The sequence below is a fragment of the Idiotropiscis lumnitzeri genome, chromosome 7, assembly GCF_059441095.1.
Source record: "Idiotropiscis lumnitzeri isolate Australia: NSW breed Sydney's pygmy pipehorse chromosome 7, RoL_Ilum_1.0, whole genome shotgun sequence".
Lineage (NCBI taxonomy): Eukaryota > Metazoa > Chordata > Actinopteri > Syngnathiformes > Syngnathidae > Idiotropiscis > Idiotropiscis lumnitzeri.
In genome coordinates this window covers 10995034-11012462 of record NC_142397.1, presented here as the reverse complement: position 1 = coordinate 11012462, position 17429 = coordinate 10995034, and the positions used below count along the sequence as shown (strand labels likewise).

Genomic DNA, 17429 nt, shown 5'->3' with positions numbered 1-17429 from the left:
TCAAGCATCCAAGCATTTATCCATTTTATTTGTGTTAAATATTATATAGTTTAGTGCAAAATGAACTGTGGGTGGAGTTTTCTTTTTTTTTGGTATTTGTAGATGAGCGCAGTGAGAAAGGGTCGTTTGCGCTGTTGTTGGGGCGAACACAGCCAATTTGTTTTCGGGCCAATGAAAGCGTTTCAACTCATTCCCTCTAAATTCAGCGCCGTAGATGCTTGCACTGCAGTCCATGCAGAAGATTGAAGCACGTAAATTATCTTTAAAAGGACGACAAGCAGACCTGCACTTGCGGATAATTTAAAGTTGACTAGGGGTAGCAGAGCTGAGCTGAGCCATGGCCCACAGGGGTGTTTTTTTTTTTTAATATGATATAGATGATTATAATATCGATGTGTTAAGTTTATATATTTCTGCAAGGATTCAGAGGGTTTTATACACGCTGTTGTCATACTTATGAATGAAATACGGTGACATCCACCACACATATCAGCGCAATGCAGAATTTGTCTGCATTTTATTTGATTAAATTGACCAGAATTGGGATAGACAACCCACGGCTGAACTGATACCAACTTTTAAATTATAGTCTACTTTCTGTTACGGAATTGTCAGGTGCCCCGGGGACATGTCATTGAAAATACCCTTGGTCCACTAGTCCAACGGCGAGTGTGGCGCAACACAGTCTGCCAAATTCCCAACACGCTAAACGAGGCTTGCCCGGCAAGAAAATGAAGATGTGCCCATTTTTTACGCCGATCGCACGTGCGCCCGTTTACAAGAACAGAGCTGAGTATTTTCAGTTAACCTAACATGCATGTTTTTGGAATGCGGGAGAAGATCGAGTAACTGGAGAATGCTTCTGCAGAACATGCATAGCGGAGATTCAAACCCTTGACCTCAGAACCGTGAGGCAGATGTGCTAACCACTAGTGCGACGTGCTGCGAATATAATTCAACATATTGAAAAAAATAAGTTGTGGTGCATCACCAAAATCTCTTGGTAAAACCTTTAGAATAAAACATCGTACAAATAAAAACTACAAATTCCAGAACAAGCAACCCCTTCACAAAAATGAATACAGTAAAAATTTAATTACAAATATATATCTTAACTTTAACATTTACTTCCAAAAGTAGTTCAAGTTTGTACGCTAAATGAGGTCATAGACTAGAGATTGAGAGGATTATTGAAAGTGCAGCGAAATAACAGATGGCCTATGGGGAACCCCCTCTACTGTAGTACCCCCCCCCCCCCCCAAAAAAAAAAACAAAAACAAAGCTTTTGACATTAATATTTTAAAGTCTGTCTTTGTACTGTACTGCTTATCAGGACATGCAGCACTTGGTGAATATTTCATTTGAGCAGCACCACTTCCTCTCCACTTGTGCAGTTTTTCCAACTCTCTTGAGGTCACACTTAGAATAGAAAGCTCGGCACAGAGAGCAAATGTATCAGCTTTATATCTTTATTCATATGTTCAGTCTCTACTTCACAAGAACCAGAAAGCCACTTTGTCTTTTAGTCTCTACGAGGCAAAAAAAAAATCATCGGCAAGTCAAAGAAAGCCTACGCACAGCGCAGGTTGGATTTCTTCTCTCAAGATTGAATGTGTTTGAGTGTGTGTGTGTGTTTGTGCACACTGGAGCTAAAGACACACACAATATATACTTATAGTATATATTTGTCTTGTGTAGAAATGGTCCGAAAATTCTCCTTGGAGAAGATCAACACATTTTCTAAAAAAAAAAAAAAGAAAAATAAATATACAGTAGAACTCTTTTGATTTTTCATTTCCCATGTTAAAGCAACATTATGTAACAAATTGACCTTAAAACGGGGCGTGTATATATATATATATATATATATATATTTGCAATGATTATTTTCCTACTGTTGCTTTATGAATGAGTGCGGAAGCAGTGCAGTGAATGGAGAGATGGGTTCTAATAAATGGCAACATAGCATTCCATTGCAGTGAAAATACAATGTACTGTATATATACTTTAGCCAAGTTCCAAATTGGGGTTGGTCATAAATCCAATTCCACGATTATTCTTTACTGTTGCTTTAACAAAGGGTGTGCTTTTTTTTTTGCAATTACTTTGTTGATTAATGGCAATTAATACATCAAAGTGTTCCACTGCTGTGTACTGACAATACAATCTTTAATATGACACAAGTACAGTAGCCTATACTATTCAATAGTATAGCTGGAGCAATCTAAATGAGATTTGTTGTAAAAAATAAATAGAAAAACAGAGCGGTTGAATAGAATCAGTCATTGAGTTCCAAGTAAATACCTGCCCTTGAAATACAGTGAGTCATACTTGCTATCCAGCTCGATCACTTGAGTGTTTCTTAAACAAAACAATAAAGAAAAATCATCTGGAAAGATAAAAATAGTTCCTCATTTCACATTTCTCATGACATTCTGTATCATCATAAAAATGAAGCATAGATTATTTTTATAACCCTTCAGTTTCATCAAGTTTGCCATTGTGGTTTTTCTCTCTCTCTCTCCTATATATTTATATTAAAACATGAAGTGGTGTAACACGTAGCAAAAAAGACAAAAAAAAAAACTTCAAGTGAGCCCCCACACAGCAGGAGTTCGTCCGTTTTAGTCACACACATAAACAGTTAAGATTCCTTTCCCTTCCTATACGTCACAAACACGTAGAACACACACAGAGAAGATTGCAGAAATCGACTTTTTGGGGGATCAAGTAATTCTCATCAAGAGCAAAATGCAAATAAACTTTTGGAAGATGATGTCGTAACTGGTGACATTATCAAATGTGGAATAAAGTGCTTCTTTTATTTACTTTCTTGAATGATTTGAGTTTGGAGGTTAGGAAGTGCTTTCAGTCACGGCTGAAGTTCAGCTAAAAGGTTTTGTCTTCTCGTCATGCTTTTGTAGCCAGTCAACTACACATGTAAGAATACTTCATTGAACATACAACATGACTATTTCTAGAATATCTTTCATTTGGTTATGTTCGTTCTCATGCTGCACGTTGCATCCAACACAGACAAACACATGAAAACAGTTGGAGTCATTCTAATTGGCGCACTTTAAAGAAGAGTGTGACATCTTGGGACAAAGGGATTTGTGACATTGCCTCTGGCGGCCATTTTGAATTAGGGGCAAGTGTGGCAGTGCCCCAGCAGATCCAGCAGATGGTGCTATCGTGAAAAATAAAAGATTTGTACTTTTTAATGATAATAACACGACGAGTGTAACGGCGATACTTAACTCATTTACCACCATTGACGGATAAATACGTCAAAGTCTATTTTTATTTATTTATTTATTTTTTATTTATTCATTTTTTTAACTTGACTGGTAGTGAATGAGTAAAAAGAAAAAAAATGGAGAAACAGTTAGAAAAATAAATAAAGTTGGAATATTACAAGAATGAAGAAAAATAGCATCTCAAAACCCAAATTAGAATACAAACAATTTTTTAAGCTGCTCAAGAGTTTTTGGACGTTTTCTTTTTTAAACTATTCTTATTCTTCTATTTTGTCTTACTCTTACAACTTGATTCTCATTGAAAACAAATCACATATTATAACTTTATTTTAATAAAATCTGGAGGTGATGTTTTAAAATAATATTCTGACTTTATTCTTGTGATGTAAAATATGTCATATGTCAAATATATATTTATGTTCTTGTAAAATTAGGAGTTTCTTCCCCTCATACAACTTTATATTGTATTATATTCTCATATTATCAAAATTATTTTTCTCCTTAAGTTGCACTTAAATTTATTTGCATAAAACGTTTTTTTTTAACATTGACTTAACACTAACAGAATTGTGAGTTTTGTCTCAGACTATTACATCCACTTTTATTCTCCAATATTTTCTATTTTTCATAATTTTTTTTCTTTTCAGTGTGACCCCAATATTCCATCATACAAACAGAATAATGATTCAATTGCAAAGTTCTAGTTGTAGTACTGTAGAAAAAGCAAGTGAAAACCCCAGACTACATCACGACAAATTAGATCATAAAAATGTCAAAATTTTTTTCAAAAAATTTGAACAATTCAACTGAAATTTCAACACGAGCATTTTCATTTTCTATATGCATCCGATAAATAAAGTCTTTAAAACGCCAACGTGTGCCTGACTTTAATGGGCCACTGCCAACTCGCCAAGTCAGAAAAGCACTCTAGCCCAAGTTATGATGGAAACATCATAATGAATGTGACCCGTGCATGGCAAATTTATTGTCGGGCAAGAGGGACCAATCATTTTTGGTTGGTAGAATTTCTACCTAGCAACAAGTGGCTGCAGAAAGCCATTGTGACCAGGAAATTGTGTTTATTTGTGCATTTTAAACTGAATATGTCATCTGTGGGGTGAAGTACATAGCTGGTTGGCCTACTTATGTGATTGGTGCCAAATCAGCTATTTTTCCATGGAAGACACCACCAGTTAGAGCAAGTACGTCGTTGATTGAAGTGTTAAAAAGAAGGTTTTGATTGTAAACTTTAGTGTGGTTGGGGCTAATGCAACGCTGCATAGCAAAGCATTACATTTTTTTTTTAAAGGCAGTCTGGCTGCAGGAACCAGGAGCGGAAAAAAAAAACATATGGAATGGTAAAAATGTCACACTCTATTCACACACACACACACCCCTATACACGCGCAGGTGTACACACGCACCCCCCCCCCACACACACACACACACACGCACCCCCACACACCAAAGTGCGAATATAATCGCACAAATGCAGACTCGTACTTGCACACTGGACATGTCACAGACATATCTGGCATGCATTTGTTTTTTTTTTTAAAGAGGAAAACTTTTTTTGTTTAGAAATTCTTCAGCAGCTCTAGAGCTCTCATTTCCTATGTACATAAATGAACAATAAATATAGGTAATGCTCATATATTTTGAAATATATATATTAAATAATGAAATACTCTTATATATTTCAAATATATTCATAGAATTCTTTCTAATTTGAAACACTTCTAAAGAGATATAGTCACAGTTTAGTAACAAAACATGTAAGAAGACGTCCCCCTACTCGTCTGGCTGCAGTGTCTCTTTATTTAAGTCTTCTAATCGAAGCATACATTCTAATTCTACATTCGACCATCTCTGATTGGGAAAGGTTCATTAACACTGCGCAGAAACAAACACTGTCAAAGCAGATTGTGCCGTCTTCATATTTGGCTGTCTGACAGGGAACCAGCCCTGACAAAGACCACTCTGACCAGATTTGCAAGATAACGGTCAAACAAACTGCAGTCGGGTGTCCTCTGCAAAAAGAGACACTGCAGCGAGGACCTCTAGGGGGACGATGAGGAACAGTCAAGAGAGTAGAAAGACTTTGAACTCTCCAAATGAACCCTGTCTCTCCTCTTCCAGTTGTTTTTGATACGCACAGACTGGAATTGGAACCACATGAATACTGACAAGAGTTGCTGTAAGATGTCTAAATGCATGCAGTAGTGTGAACTCGTTTTCCCGGCCTGATCCCCGGGATGACACACATGGCTTACAGTAGGATGGCGTCAGTGCTGCAGGAGACATCTTCTCAATTCCCGTCTGCGTCCTCGGCCCCCACCCACTCTTCCTGTTCCTGGACCTGCTTTCTCGTGATCTCCCTGCATACAGACTCATTAAAAAAAACAAAAAAACAAAAGCGGTCCAATATTGCACAGCATGCCCTCATGGCCTCGTTTGTGGCAGCGGGTCAGTGATAGTGAGTCCTCTTGTCGTCACTTTCCGAGCTGTAGTCCCTCAATCCGATACCCCGCTGGAGGTTCAATAAAGAGTCTTTCATCTGATCAAGATGGGAATAAAGAGGAAAACATGTTAGCAGCACATTTATTTATAGTGGGCGCACTTATACATGTGGTTTGGCATCATTCGCGAAATTGCCTATTTCAAGATTTCTTTTGAAACCTATCCTCTGTTCGCAGAATAAAAACCACCTGTTTGCTATTTTGAGCTCAAGCCAAAGTATTAAGAGTATCGCTTTTAGCACCATCTGTCTTGGTGACAAGGAAGTACAATACCATGCAAAAGTATTGGAATGGCAAGGTCAATTCCTTTTTGTGCAATATACAGAAGACATTTGGGTTTCAGATTGAAAGACGAATATGAAACAAACGTGCAGAATTCCAGCTTTTATTTCATGGAATTTACATCAAGATTTGTTAAACAACTCAGGACAGAGCACATTTTGTTTGAAATATTTCCGAGTTTTTAAATGCATCTGAATGTAAATTTCATTCCATTTTTTAGCTCACATTCATTTTTTGATCTGAAACCCAAATGTCGTCAATGTATAAAAAGGAATGAACGTATGAGTATACCTGGTCGAGCAGTACCACGGATGACTTGATTATCTCCCGCCACTTCTGCAGCTCGGCATCATGGAAACGCTGCTGCGCCTCCAGGAGTTGGGCCCACTCCATTTGTGTCTGAGGAAGTTTGCTGCAAACACACAAACGTACGCATAAGCACGTACACACTTGAGCAATTACCAAGCTGCAGCTACTGAAGCATGGCCTCCATTCAAAAAAACTTGGCAAATGGTTCCTTTCAGAGCAAAAGCCATTCAAGTGACTTAATGGGTTCATCTTATTGTGAACAGATTATAGGATGTGTGTCTGCATGCGATATATCAGACAGCATGTGTGATTGCCTGCTGGGCAACAATCCAAATGTACTCTATGTGGTCAGGGGCCTGTTAACGATGCCGGAACTGCAGTTTTTATTTTCATTTAACCTTTATTTACCCAGGTGAAACCAGTTAAGAAAAACATTATTTACAACAGTGGCCTGACAAGAGGCCAAAAGAAAAATGTAGGTAAAAAAAAAATCCAAATAAACAAGAACAAGCACCAAATGGTAGCTAGTCATCCTGGTGCAAAATGTATTTAAGCATCAGTGTGTGTGTTCAAACCTTTCATGCAGCCGCAGACCTTGCCAGGTTGTTAAAGACTGAGCAGAGTATTCCAGCATCCATAGCTTGTAGAAGAGCATCATATTGAGGAACACCAACAGGACCAGACTGAGGGTAGACAGGAAACAATTTAGTTCATTAACAAGAACTACCCTTTGGGATTTTGTTAGACATTTCCATCTTGACTTAAAAACATGCTTTTGACTATTGTGGCTATGCAAATAAATATACTACATGTACCTTAGACAGATCCTATGGGTGGCAATGAAATGAGAGGAGAGAGGGGTTACACTCAATGGCAACATATATCAGTAGAAATTTAAATCAGATCAAATATTAGGGATACAAAGGTGAGATATTTTAATGACATCAAAGAAACACATATTTTCGGAAATTCACCAATTCAAAAGGTTAGACAATGATAGACAAGTCGGAAAAGGACAGGCTAGGGATACTAGAATAGACACCAGCAGGTGGTGGTAATGCACATTAACAACTTTCATTTTTTTTTTTTTTTTTTTTTGATAATGTAGTACCACCTGCTGGACCAAGTTGGTCACTTCGCTCCTTGCCCGGATGCAACAGATCGACCTTTTGCTTGGTGTTGCCATTTTATTTTATTTTTTTTAATTCACTCTCAGAGAGGTATTAATTAAACAACATGTTTATGAGTATCATGACACGCTTTGTTGGCACTGCATCATGCTGAGCATTTCCAATATTTTGTATCCTATTTTGCACAAGAGGTGTGGTTCCATACAGCGCTTGGATTGGATTATCAACGGAGAGACATATTGGTTTAAAGTCTGCCTTACAGTTCTGAGATTCAAGGTTTGGTCATAATAATTGCTTGCAGTATCTGAATGTTAATAAAAGTGAAGAGAATAAACAATTTTGGTACACATTTTAGCTTGAATCATTTTTCGGGCCGAACAAAATGATGTGATTGGCCCTTCGTCCTTGAGTTCGACACCTGGGTTCTAAATTGTCCAAAGGTGGTCGATAGGTGCCCTGAGATTGGATGGTGACCTGTACGTCGCCACTCGCACAAAATAAGTGAAAGGCTCAAACTTATGTGAGTCCCCAAGGTGGACAATCGCTATGAAAAATGGTGGATCAGTCAAGCCGGTGTACCTAATGAAGTCTCGGATGTCAGTATATTTTGTGAGTATTACTTTCAGTGCAGGTGTGCGATGATGATCTACATACACAAAGCTGATGATGAGCAGCAGTTTGGAGACGCTGTAAAGAGCCAAGCCTCCAAGCAGGCGACGGTGCTCCGGACTCTGATGTCTGGTCTGTGTGGAGCCAGCCACTTGTTTGATGCGCTGAATCACTTCCTCGTCCGTTGGCGTGGTGACGGGACTGAGCGCTTCATCCAGATGCTGGCTGCGCATATGCGGGGTCGGCCTCTTTTTCCGCCTCACCGTGGCGCTCTTCACTATTTTAGCCTTCGGGGAGAGCTGGTGGGCCTCGGTCAGGATCTCTTCCAGCTTGGCTAGCTCCACCTCTGCGAAAGACATTTCCTGTCAATGATGAGCCGCTACCTCAGAGATACAGTATAATACTATCAAAGAAAATATATGGAAGTCCATAATACTGGTGGGCTCCAGACTAACTTCTTTTTTAAACCAGGAACACAGTGGCCCCTAACCTGAAATTTCCGAAACTGCTTTGAAAATTAACAGCACAGCCATCCCAAAACGAAACTTGATTGGCAGGACTGACGCAATGCAACTAAAGCTTTTACCGAGTTGGCGAAAATTCTCCTCCAACCCACTCCAGAAGTTTTTCTCAATGAAGCCTTTCACCAGCCCCCATGGCTGCTTTCTGAAGCGCAGCTCTGTCGATACCCTACGAGAAAAATAGAAGCGAACCATATCTGACTGATGCCAACAACACGGCAAGAATCAACAAGAAAATATCGGATAGTCTTTCTCACCGTAAACGGCACTTGTTCTTGGCCACCCGGGTGAGCATGTAGCGGTTGAGGGTGTAGAAGTAGTCGTGGTAGGGGACGTCATGCGTGATGACCTCAGCGTCGATGATGTAACACTCACTCTCCTGACTGGCCTTGTACAGAGTCTAAAAGGTACATTTGAGATTTCAGGGTTGACTGTTTAGTAAATATTGTGTGTTGACCATACCTGTGTCTCGGTGACGGTGGCTGTCTTTGGGGCGAGAGGGTTTGACAGCGAGATGGTGTACAGGATCTCCCTTGTTTGGTTCCCGGCCTCCTCCTTCTTCCATGGGTGGTAAACGACGTCTGAACACACAAAAATGGAAAAGGCAGACATGTCGGAGATGAATAACCCATGAGAGGATCTGCGAGTCTGACAGTATAAGTCAGTTTGATTGGCGGGCCACAATGGGTTCTAAAATTTGACAGAGTAGATGGATGGAGTGTTTTGGAAACATCACCTCATCGGAAAAAAAAAAAAATACATTTAATTTTAAATGAAAGTGAACAAAAGCATTACAACAATATATAATATATGAAAACCACAGTATTTAGAAAATAAAACATTAACAAGGTTTATTCATTTCATTTTTTTCAAGTTCGGAGGGCTGGATTAAAACGTTTAACGGGCTGCATGTGGCCCCCGGGCCGTAGTTTGCCCACGCCTCTTATAAATAGTAAGGATGAACAATTCCACTATTCTACCAGTGATACCAGTACGAGTATTCATTCTTTAAGTACCTCGCAACCTATAATAGTTTTGATATATAAAATTTCAATTTAACACAATGATGGATGCAATACCCGTTGCTGCTAATCAATAAGCATGAATGCTGACCTGAGAATCGACGCTGCTCCATGAAATCGCTCATGAACTGTGACTCGGTGAAGAGGATGTCATACAGCTTGTCAACGCTGAATTTGTAGATCTCATTGATGTGCTGCCTCCCATTCAGATCCTCGTGGAAGGCCTGAACCTCACCTTTCACAGACACACACAAATATGCGTAAGGACTAAAGGACACCAAACTTTGTGGGACAAAACAAAGTCCATAAATGCATGATGGTGTGAAGCGTAAAGTAGCACAAATATGATGTGAGTCAGCAGACCCATACATCCTTCCATCCATCAGCTTATCCTCACTCGGCTCACTCTTAGATGAATTTGCAAGAGAGACAGAGTATGAAGAACATTTACTCTCAAATTCCCATCTAAGGACAATTTAGAAACCCAAGCGCGTACAAGGGCACAATGCAAACTATATAGAGGAAGGCAGGACTTTGGATTTGAACTTCAAACCTCAGAACTGTGGGGCGGATATGCTAAACACTCATTCGCCATGTTGCCACCAGCAGGCCGTTTATATCCTAAAAATATGTTAAATTATTATCGCACCCAATGCCACTTAAAAATCACTCGAGGGACTAATTAAAATAAAGATACTGTTTGAATGTGTGTTTGTGTATTAACAGAACAGATGGTGGCCCCATCAGATCCGACATCAGTGAATCCTAATGTCATAAATGGTCCTCTCGCGAAATAGCGAAAATTACCACAGATATGCTCCAAAAGCTTCCAAAAAGTGCGGAAAACTGTAGCTGCCGACACTCTTTTGACATCGATCAATATTTAATTTATTTTTTTTTTTACATTGTGTAATTGGCCTTTGCAATCACCCTCATCGTGCGTCTCAGAAGAGTCGCTGAGTTCCGTGGGGATGTCCTCGTTGTCATTAAAGTCAAGCGAAGGCGAGGGGACGGGGCCGGCAGTCCCGCTGGTGTCATTGTTCTTCTCTTCCACTAGCAGAGGCACAGCTAGCAGTTCGCTATCTGGTTGGCAGTCAGTGAAATCATCTGTGGGGAGGTCAAACTTGTGTGGGGCGGGAAAACAACGAGACAGGAGGGTCTTTTATTGCCAGTCGGAATGTGGAATATCGACAATATTAAAGAATTTGATGAGGGTTGTTCAAATGTAGCTTACTGTGATGGGTGTGTCGTGGTTGCCCGTGGTGCTGTTTGGGACAACCTTCTTGTGAGGAAGAGGTGGGCTCCCCTCAGGCTTGGCCTCTGCACTGCTTTTAGACAAGTTGTCGTTGTTCATCTCGTTCTCCTCATTCGGAATCTCTTCGCTGAACCTGAAACCCAAAGCCACGGATAAAGTTAGATAAAGTTAAGCCCTTAATTATTCACCCCCGAGAGTCAATCTCATCTTCCAAGGAGAGCGCAAGATCTTATTTGAACTTTTTTTCCACATTTTGATAATATTTTCCATGTCCGAAGTTAAGCGGGCTAGAAACAATGACCAAAAAAAACTGCGTGAGGCAGAACAATTCTTTCTCAAGACATGAACAGCAGATGGTAATGAATGGCTTATGCTTGATTAGAGTGTGATTAGCTGGCGACGAATCTGGAGTGGAGACTGTCTCCAAAGTCAACTGGGATAGGGTCTTGCTCACCCACGACTCTAATGAGTATAATTAGAATTAGAAATTAGAATTAGAAATCCCTTTATTGTCATTGTACTCAAGTGTGCAACGAGATGAGAGGGCTCCCCTCTCCAGTGCAATACAACAATAATACAGACAAATATATAAATTAGATAAATAAATAAGAGAGTGCAAAGGAATTCAGTACTGAATAGGGTATATAAAAATATATATAAACGGTATACTCAAATGCATGGATGATTGTTGATTAGAATGCGCTCGAGCAGTGGTAGACCAAGTGTAGCCGGTGGGCCACATATTAACTGCCAGCCCAGGTAAAATGAAAGTACGTCTATATCCGTCAATGGTAGCGAATGAGTTAAACACATACCACATTGTTCTTTGCTTTTGCCCAGGGAGGATTTGGATTATATATAATTAAAAAAATAAAATTACTTATATATCAAGTTTCCTGTCAAATTAATTGCATTAATGTTGGTGTTAAGAAAAAACATGAATGATATCAATGTATTTCTTCTTTAATTTATATCATTAAATAATTAGCTAATAAAACATAATAATTAATAATTATTCAATTAAATATTCAATTTATTTAAATTATTTTATCTTTTTTTTTTATTACATTTTTAAAACATCCATATTTTGGTATTTCATCTGTACACCTGAAACTTAAAGGTTTGCTCCTCTTGATCTTCATTATACAGTAGAGTGTGGCAAATAATAATAATAATAATAATAATAAAAATTACTTATGACTTATTAGAAAAAATACTACTACTACTACAACTATAATAATAATAATGATAATAATAAGACAATTGTGAATATTTTTATTTTACAACTTTTTTTTGTCTTTTCCAGACAAAAGGAATGGTCACATGGGTCAAAATGATCTGAATCAAAAGTGCTTTTGCTTTAGTAAGTACTATTCCTACTTGACTGTATCATACAGAGTTGCTCTTTATTAGAATTGTTTTGCATTCTGAGTTGGTTAAATCAGTGAAATGTACTCTCTACTGCAAAGAGCTACACTCTCCTTAATCTAGCTACTAGGCAACACAACAAAAAGGACAATTATTACTGGGGAAACACATTTAAACACTGCTCTGCTGTTTTTAATTTAGGAATCCACTTCCCACTTTCCAGTCATTAGGAAGTCTTAAGTAAGTGCAAATAAACAGACAGGAGAGGAGGTTGTTAATACATTCATTGTGCCTGTGCAAAGAGCTTTTCATCAATCGGCGTGTAATGTGGATAATTGTTTGCAGCCGTAGCAACCGACTACTCCAGCGTGCAGCCACACTCACCCCATGGTGTTGAAGTCGTCATCGGGGGGGACATAGTCCTCGTCATCACTGGTCAGGCCGAGCTCGTTGCCGTAGCACTGATGGACAAAGTGCCACAGCTCTTTGGGGCACAGCGGCTGAGAAGAAAGCAGAATGTTGCGGAAATTATAAAGTAGGTGTATGTTTGTGGACGATCACAGTGTAAACCACCTGACCGGTTTTGTGCTTTCTCAAGTGGTTTAAAGCAAAATTAAGAGCGTTGTCGCTTTATCAAGTGGGGAGTGGGGTCTAAAGTGGCATACGAACCGGTGGTTGGGGACCACTGTACTAGAGTACTATTTGTTGCATGCATTTAGCCCTTTTTTTGTTTTTACTATAGTTGTTTAATTAAAATACATTTCTTAATTATTTGTTAAAATAATTGGTTAACTTATTTATTGTGAATTATATAGATACATTAGTAAAACCTTTTTACATACTGAAAATACCTGTGTATTAAAACACAATAAATTATTAAATAAATAAAGCGCAATACGATGCCCTACCGGCGTTTAGTGTTTCATTCACTTGACATCCGTTACCACATGGTGACAATGCAAATGCATGTGTGAATGGTTATCTCTTTGTGCCCAATAATTGCCGATAATTGCTTGGCGACCAGTCCTATGTATCGGCCTCAGCACGCCTCAACAGGATAAGCGGGTTACAACATGAATGGATGAATGGCCGCCTTTGACCAAATTGAGGCCCTATGTGAAATTCAATTTGGAGAATGATAATCATAAATGTTGACTTCTGTGATAAATACAAAAAGATGTGAATTTAACAATGTGACCTGCGTGCAACAACTAAAAACAGAGCAGGTAAATGTTGTAAATGCATGATGCAGTATAAATAAAATTACTTTTTGCAACAGCCACCAACTCTTTTTAAACAGGCAAGATGTACATTGTTGTTGGCCACAATATATCCCATAATCTGAGTTTCCAGCTAAACTGTCTTACCTTGTCAAGCAGCGCATTCTGCCATAGTCGGAACATCATCATGTACGTCCTGTCTCTGGCTCCAAAAGAGGTGAAAAAGTGCTGTGGAGTAAATTGTTTATTCAGCACGGAGCCAGAAATAAAGCGCATAATGCAGTGACCACCACACTGGGGCAATCAACACTAACACCTCTGAAAAAAAACAAAAAAACAAGCTCAATGGTCAAAATTCCCATGATTCAAAATTCCCGCTTTTTAAAAAAAAAATTTTTATACATTTATTTGCGTATACTGTAACCGTAAATAATTTTCTTTAATTCAGAAGAAACTTGTCTTACAAATAATACTTGTAATAGTTTCATTTAGTTTTTTTTCATTTTAACCTCACTTGGTGGTGGGGCGATATTTAAATTATTTGCATCAAAATTTTACCTTTTCATTGTCAGTGCAGACCTGGATGGCATTGGGAATGAGGCGGGCAGTCTTCTCTTTCGTCATTGAGCAGATGTCCTTTAGCCGCACCGTCAGCTGCACACGTGAAGACGCAAAATACAAATACTCGCAAAACAATAGCAAACTTTTCAAATGAATTAACAAAACAGAGGGCTCTATACTCCTACACATCACAACTGCGTGTAAAAACCAGTAACAAACATATCCTGATTTTCGGGCGGACACAAGTCTCAATGCATTTCTTTGGTAATTTAGCTCATCTCTCTGCACTATGCCGGGTGTTCCAGCATGCAGAGGGTGGGCCCTTTGACATGCGGCTGGCGCACTTGACAATTTTGTGGCTGAACAAACAAAAGTTTACTCCAGTTGGAAACATGTAACAGACTGATTCTGAGCTGAGTTGCGGACGTGTGGTGGATATCATCAGAATTCCTTCATAAATATAACAACAGCATGCATCGAACCCTCCGAATCATTGAAGAAATTAATATCCAGAATGGCAACCAACATACCAGTGTTTCCCAGCGGAATATGTTGCTATAGAAACAGATCCAGTTCTCGGAGAGGTAGAGTCGTCCCTGTAGTAGGATGTCCCGTTGCAGAGCACAGGAATAGTCTGATACATGAAGACATGACACGGCATCAGCACAACGCACATCATGCAACCATTTGCTATACCGCATGTCTGAAATTGCAATCAGTCCAATTTGTCCGTCTTGTGATTGGGGATTTGAGAGGGAATTGATCGTATGTCTTCATTTAACCTAAGAAATTATTATTTGTTATTTGGAATTCATTGTTAGGTTCAGCAACAGGTGGATTTTTTTTTTTTCCGGAAACGTTATAGCTCCAAAATTACAATGCATGGTAAAACATAAAAAAAAAAAATACAAAATCAAATGAAAGGAAAATATGGTAGCTAAAAAAAATTGTGATGTGCGAGGAAAAAAAGGAAAGATATTTTTGAAATTGCTGTCATAAACACATTTAGACTCTCAAAGATTCCTTGATTAAAATTTACTGTTGACCAGCGTTATATTAACCAAGGTTGTTTTTTTGTTTTTTTTTGCCATTTGTTAGACATCTAAACTATGCAAAACCCAAATACAAGCTGTTTTGGCAGGCTACACTGAAAACAACAATTTTGGAGTGTGGTAAATATTACCTAGGGAAGTCATGTTAAATTACCCTGATTATTTGAGGCAGAAAAAGGATTTCTAAAATAAAGGATAAGGTCAGGTAGAAATTACTCAATTTATTTTAGTATTTATTTTGGTTCAGAGATTAGTCAAATGTACCCAATTAAAGCGGCTACAAATTGTTGCTCTGCATTTTTTTTTTACAGTGCACAGCATATGAATAAAGAGCGTGACCATATTTGCAAATGCAAAAATGATACGGATACTGCATTTTTTTATTTTTTTTTAGTATATTGCCTTTTTTCTTTTTAGACAATGGCACGAGTCTTCACGAGAACTGTGAGGCTGGTCAAATGGCATTATCAAACAAGTTGAAACATGACCGTTATGAGCGTTAAAACAAACAGTTTCAGGTGGCGTCTGTGTTTCACCGGCGTCCGCTCACCCACAATGAGTCTCTCTGTGTCAGGTAGCTGCTTGAAGAGTTTCCTAAAGTCCTCATTGCGTTGCTTGTATGTGGGGCTCAGCACCTGCAGGGACGAGCACAGTGAGACACATTGCTGCGGCATACACATGCACACACACAAACACACACAAACACACACGCATCTTCATGCTTGCTCGTTCACACACAAGCGTCGTCTCTGTTACGCAGCCCGGTTCATTCGCTTCAAAGCTGGTCAAATCCCTTGACTGGCACGGGCGAAAATCAAGAGTTGTGTGAGGGATTTTGACAAGGTTGTGTTTATGATGTCGACAGAATGGCAAGCAGAAAAAGCGGCGTCTTAGTAGAAGCTCAATTCCAAAGCAGGCCACTTCAGATCATTCCGTTAACATGCTGTGTGCATTTAAATGAGTCACATTCTCAGTTTGGCATCACACGGCAAACTTAGGCGCTACACAACGGACAAAGCATTAGGTACACCTGCACAATTCATCCAATTCATGTGCGCCTACAAATATATTAAAGGTGTTTGTGTGACAGGCTCCAAGGTGATTCTTTAATATGTTTTTTTTTTATTCAGCTTTAGGACAAAATATTATTTTGTCAATGAAGTAAATTGTGCCTCTCGTAGTTTTACGCCACTGTGAACTAACCACAATTACTACAACACTCGAGTAGAGTCCATTATATCAGAATTTAGTAAATTGTGCAGGTGCAACTACTGTTATGGCTGTCCTTAAAAATGCAGTAATGACTAAATCTTGAAAATAAACTGATTTGTGCTTAAGTTTTAAACCTGAGGCTACAAATGCTCCAATTTGTTACTTTTGACTGGGGGTGTGAGTAATATATTCTGCAGTTTTATCAAGTCTACATTTTCTTGGCTTGATCAGACGAGATCATTCCTTGCAGAACGAGGATGCGCTTCATGACATCTCCAAATGTGTGAGCAACGGTTCTCCCTGTCTGCGCCTGTTTTCCTTCAACAGGAAACCTTGAGGCAAAACAATAGCTGCCGTCCCAGTAACAAGATGCATACTGGAACAAAAACTAATATATTCCCTTGGATCCAGGCCGGTGGGAAAAGAGAAAAGAACGTCTCCATTGACATGCAAGTTTGAATCTTAAAATATGTGATTTTCTGAGAAGTATGCAAATGATAAACCAGTCTGTGATAACATAACTCTTTGAGGACTCAAATACAAAGTATCAATGAGTCACAACTAGGCCAGTGCTTTATTTATGTATTTATTAACGGGGAATTACCACAGCAGCATCCGTTCCTCATTAGCCTCATTTTGGTCCGACTACAGCCGAATGAAGTTCCCCGCAAACATGGATATTATTTACAAAGTAGAGGAGGACTTACTGCAGGGATCTCCTCAGAGTTCCATTCAGGTTCCTGGAAGTCTGAGGTGGCCCAGCCCCACTCCCACCCCCACTCCCCTCTTGCAGGACCCTGCAGAAGCCACCCAGCCAGGGCCTCATCCAGCTCCAACACAGCCTCCCAATCCGACATCAAACAATGCTCATCCAGTTCCATGTTCGATCCTTTGTGTCTCATGGATTGTAGCGAATATCCTTCCCGCGACCCCCTGCCACGGTTGATGTTGAAGTGCGCGTCAGTGGCTAGTAAAAGTAAAGAGTAGCTGGTGAGTGTCCGCCCTGTTCTGTGTTTTAGGTTGCTGCGCCCTGTCAATGTTGAGCGTTGGACACACAGGCACACTTTAACCACATGAGGCTTGTGTGTCTCTCTCTCCCTCTCTTCCTT

The 17429-nt window shown here is 39.3% G+C and overlaps 1 protein-coding gene across 7 annotated transcripts in view; it reads right to left on the bottom strand.

The window, feature by feature from the left end:
* Nucleotides 1-4707: 4707 nt before the first annotated feature.
* The window catches only part of gramd1bb (GRAM domain containing 1Bb), a 63659-nt gene continuing 50937 nt past the window's right edge, over nucleotides 4708-17429 (bottom strand). For all 7 annotated transcript variants that reach the window (XM_088300082.1, XM_088300076.1, XM_088300075.1 and 4 more), the window contains 15 exons: nucleotides 15659-15743; nucleotides 14587-14690; nucleotides 14054-14149; nucleotides 13643-13723; nucleotides 12660-12775; nucleotides 10887-11040; nucleotides 10583-10775; nucleotides 9744-9887; nucleotides 9093-9211; nucleotides 8888-9030; nucleotides 8696-8799; nucleotides 8155-8455; nucleotides 6946-7053; nucleotides 6353-6473; nucleotides 4708-5817 (listed from right to left, as the gene is read on the bottom strand). In XM_088300082.1, the coding sequence (XP_088156208.1) occupies nucleotides 5728-5817; nucleotides 6353-6473; nucleotides 6946-7053; nucleotides 8155-8455; nucleotides 8696-8799; nucleotides 8888-9030; nucleotides 9093-9211; nucleotides 9744-9887; nucleotides 10583-10775; nucleotides 10887-11040; nucleotides 12660-12775; nucleotides 13643-13723; nucleotides 14054-14149; nucleotides 14587-14690; nucleotides 15659-15743 (1959 nt within the window). In that variant the 3' untranslated portion in view covers nucleotides 4708-5727. The remainder of the gene's footprint in view (nucleotides 5818-6352; nucleotides 6474-6945; nucleotides 7054-8154; nucleotides 8456-8695; nucleotides 8800-8887; nucleotides 9031-9092; nucleotides 9212-9743; nucleotides 9888-10582; nucleotides 10776-10886; nucleotides 11041-12659; nucleotides 12776-13642; nucleotides 13724-14053; nucleotides 14150-14586; nucleotides 14691-15658; nucleotides 15744-17429) is intronic.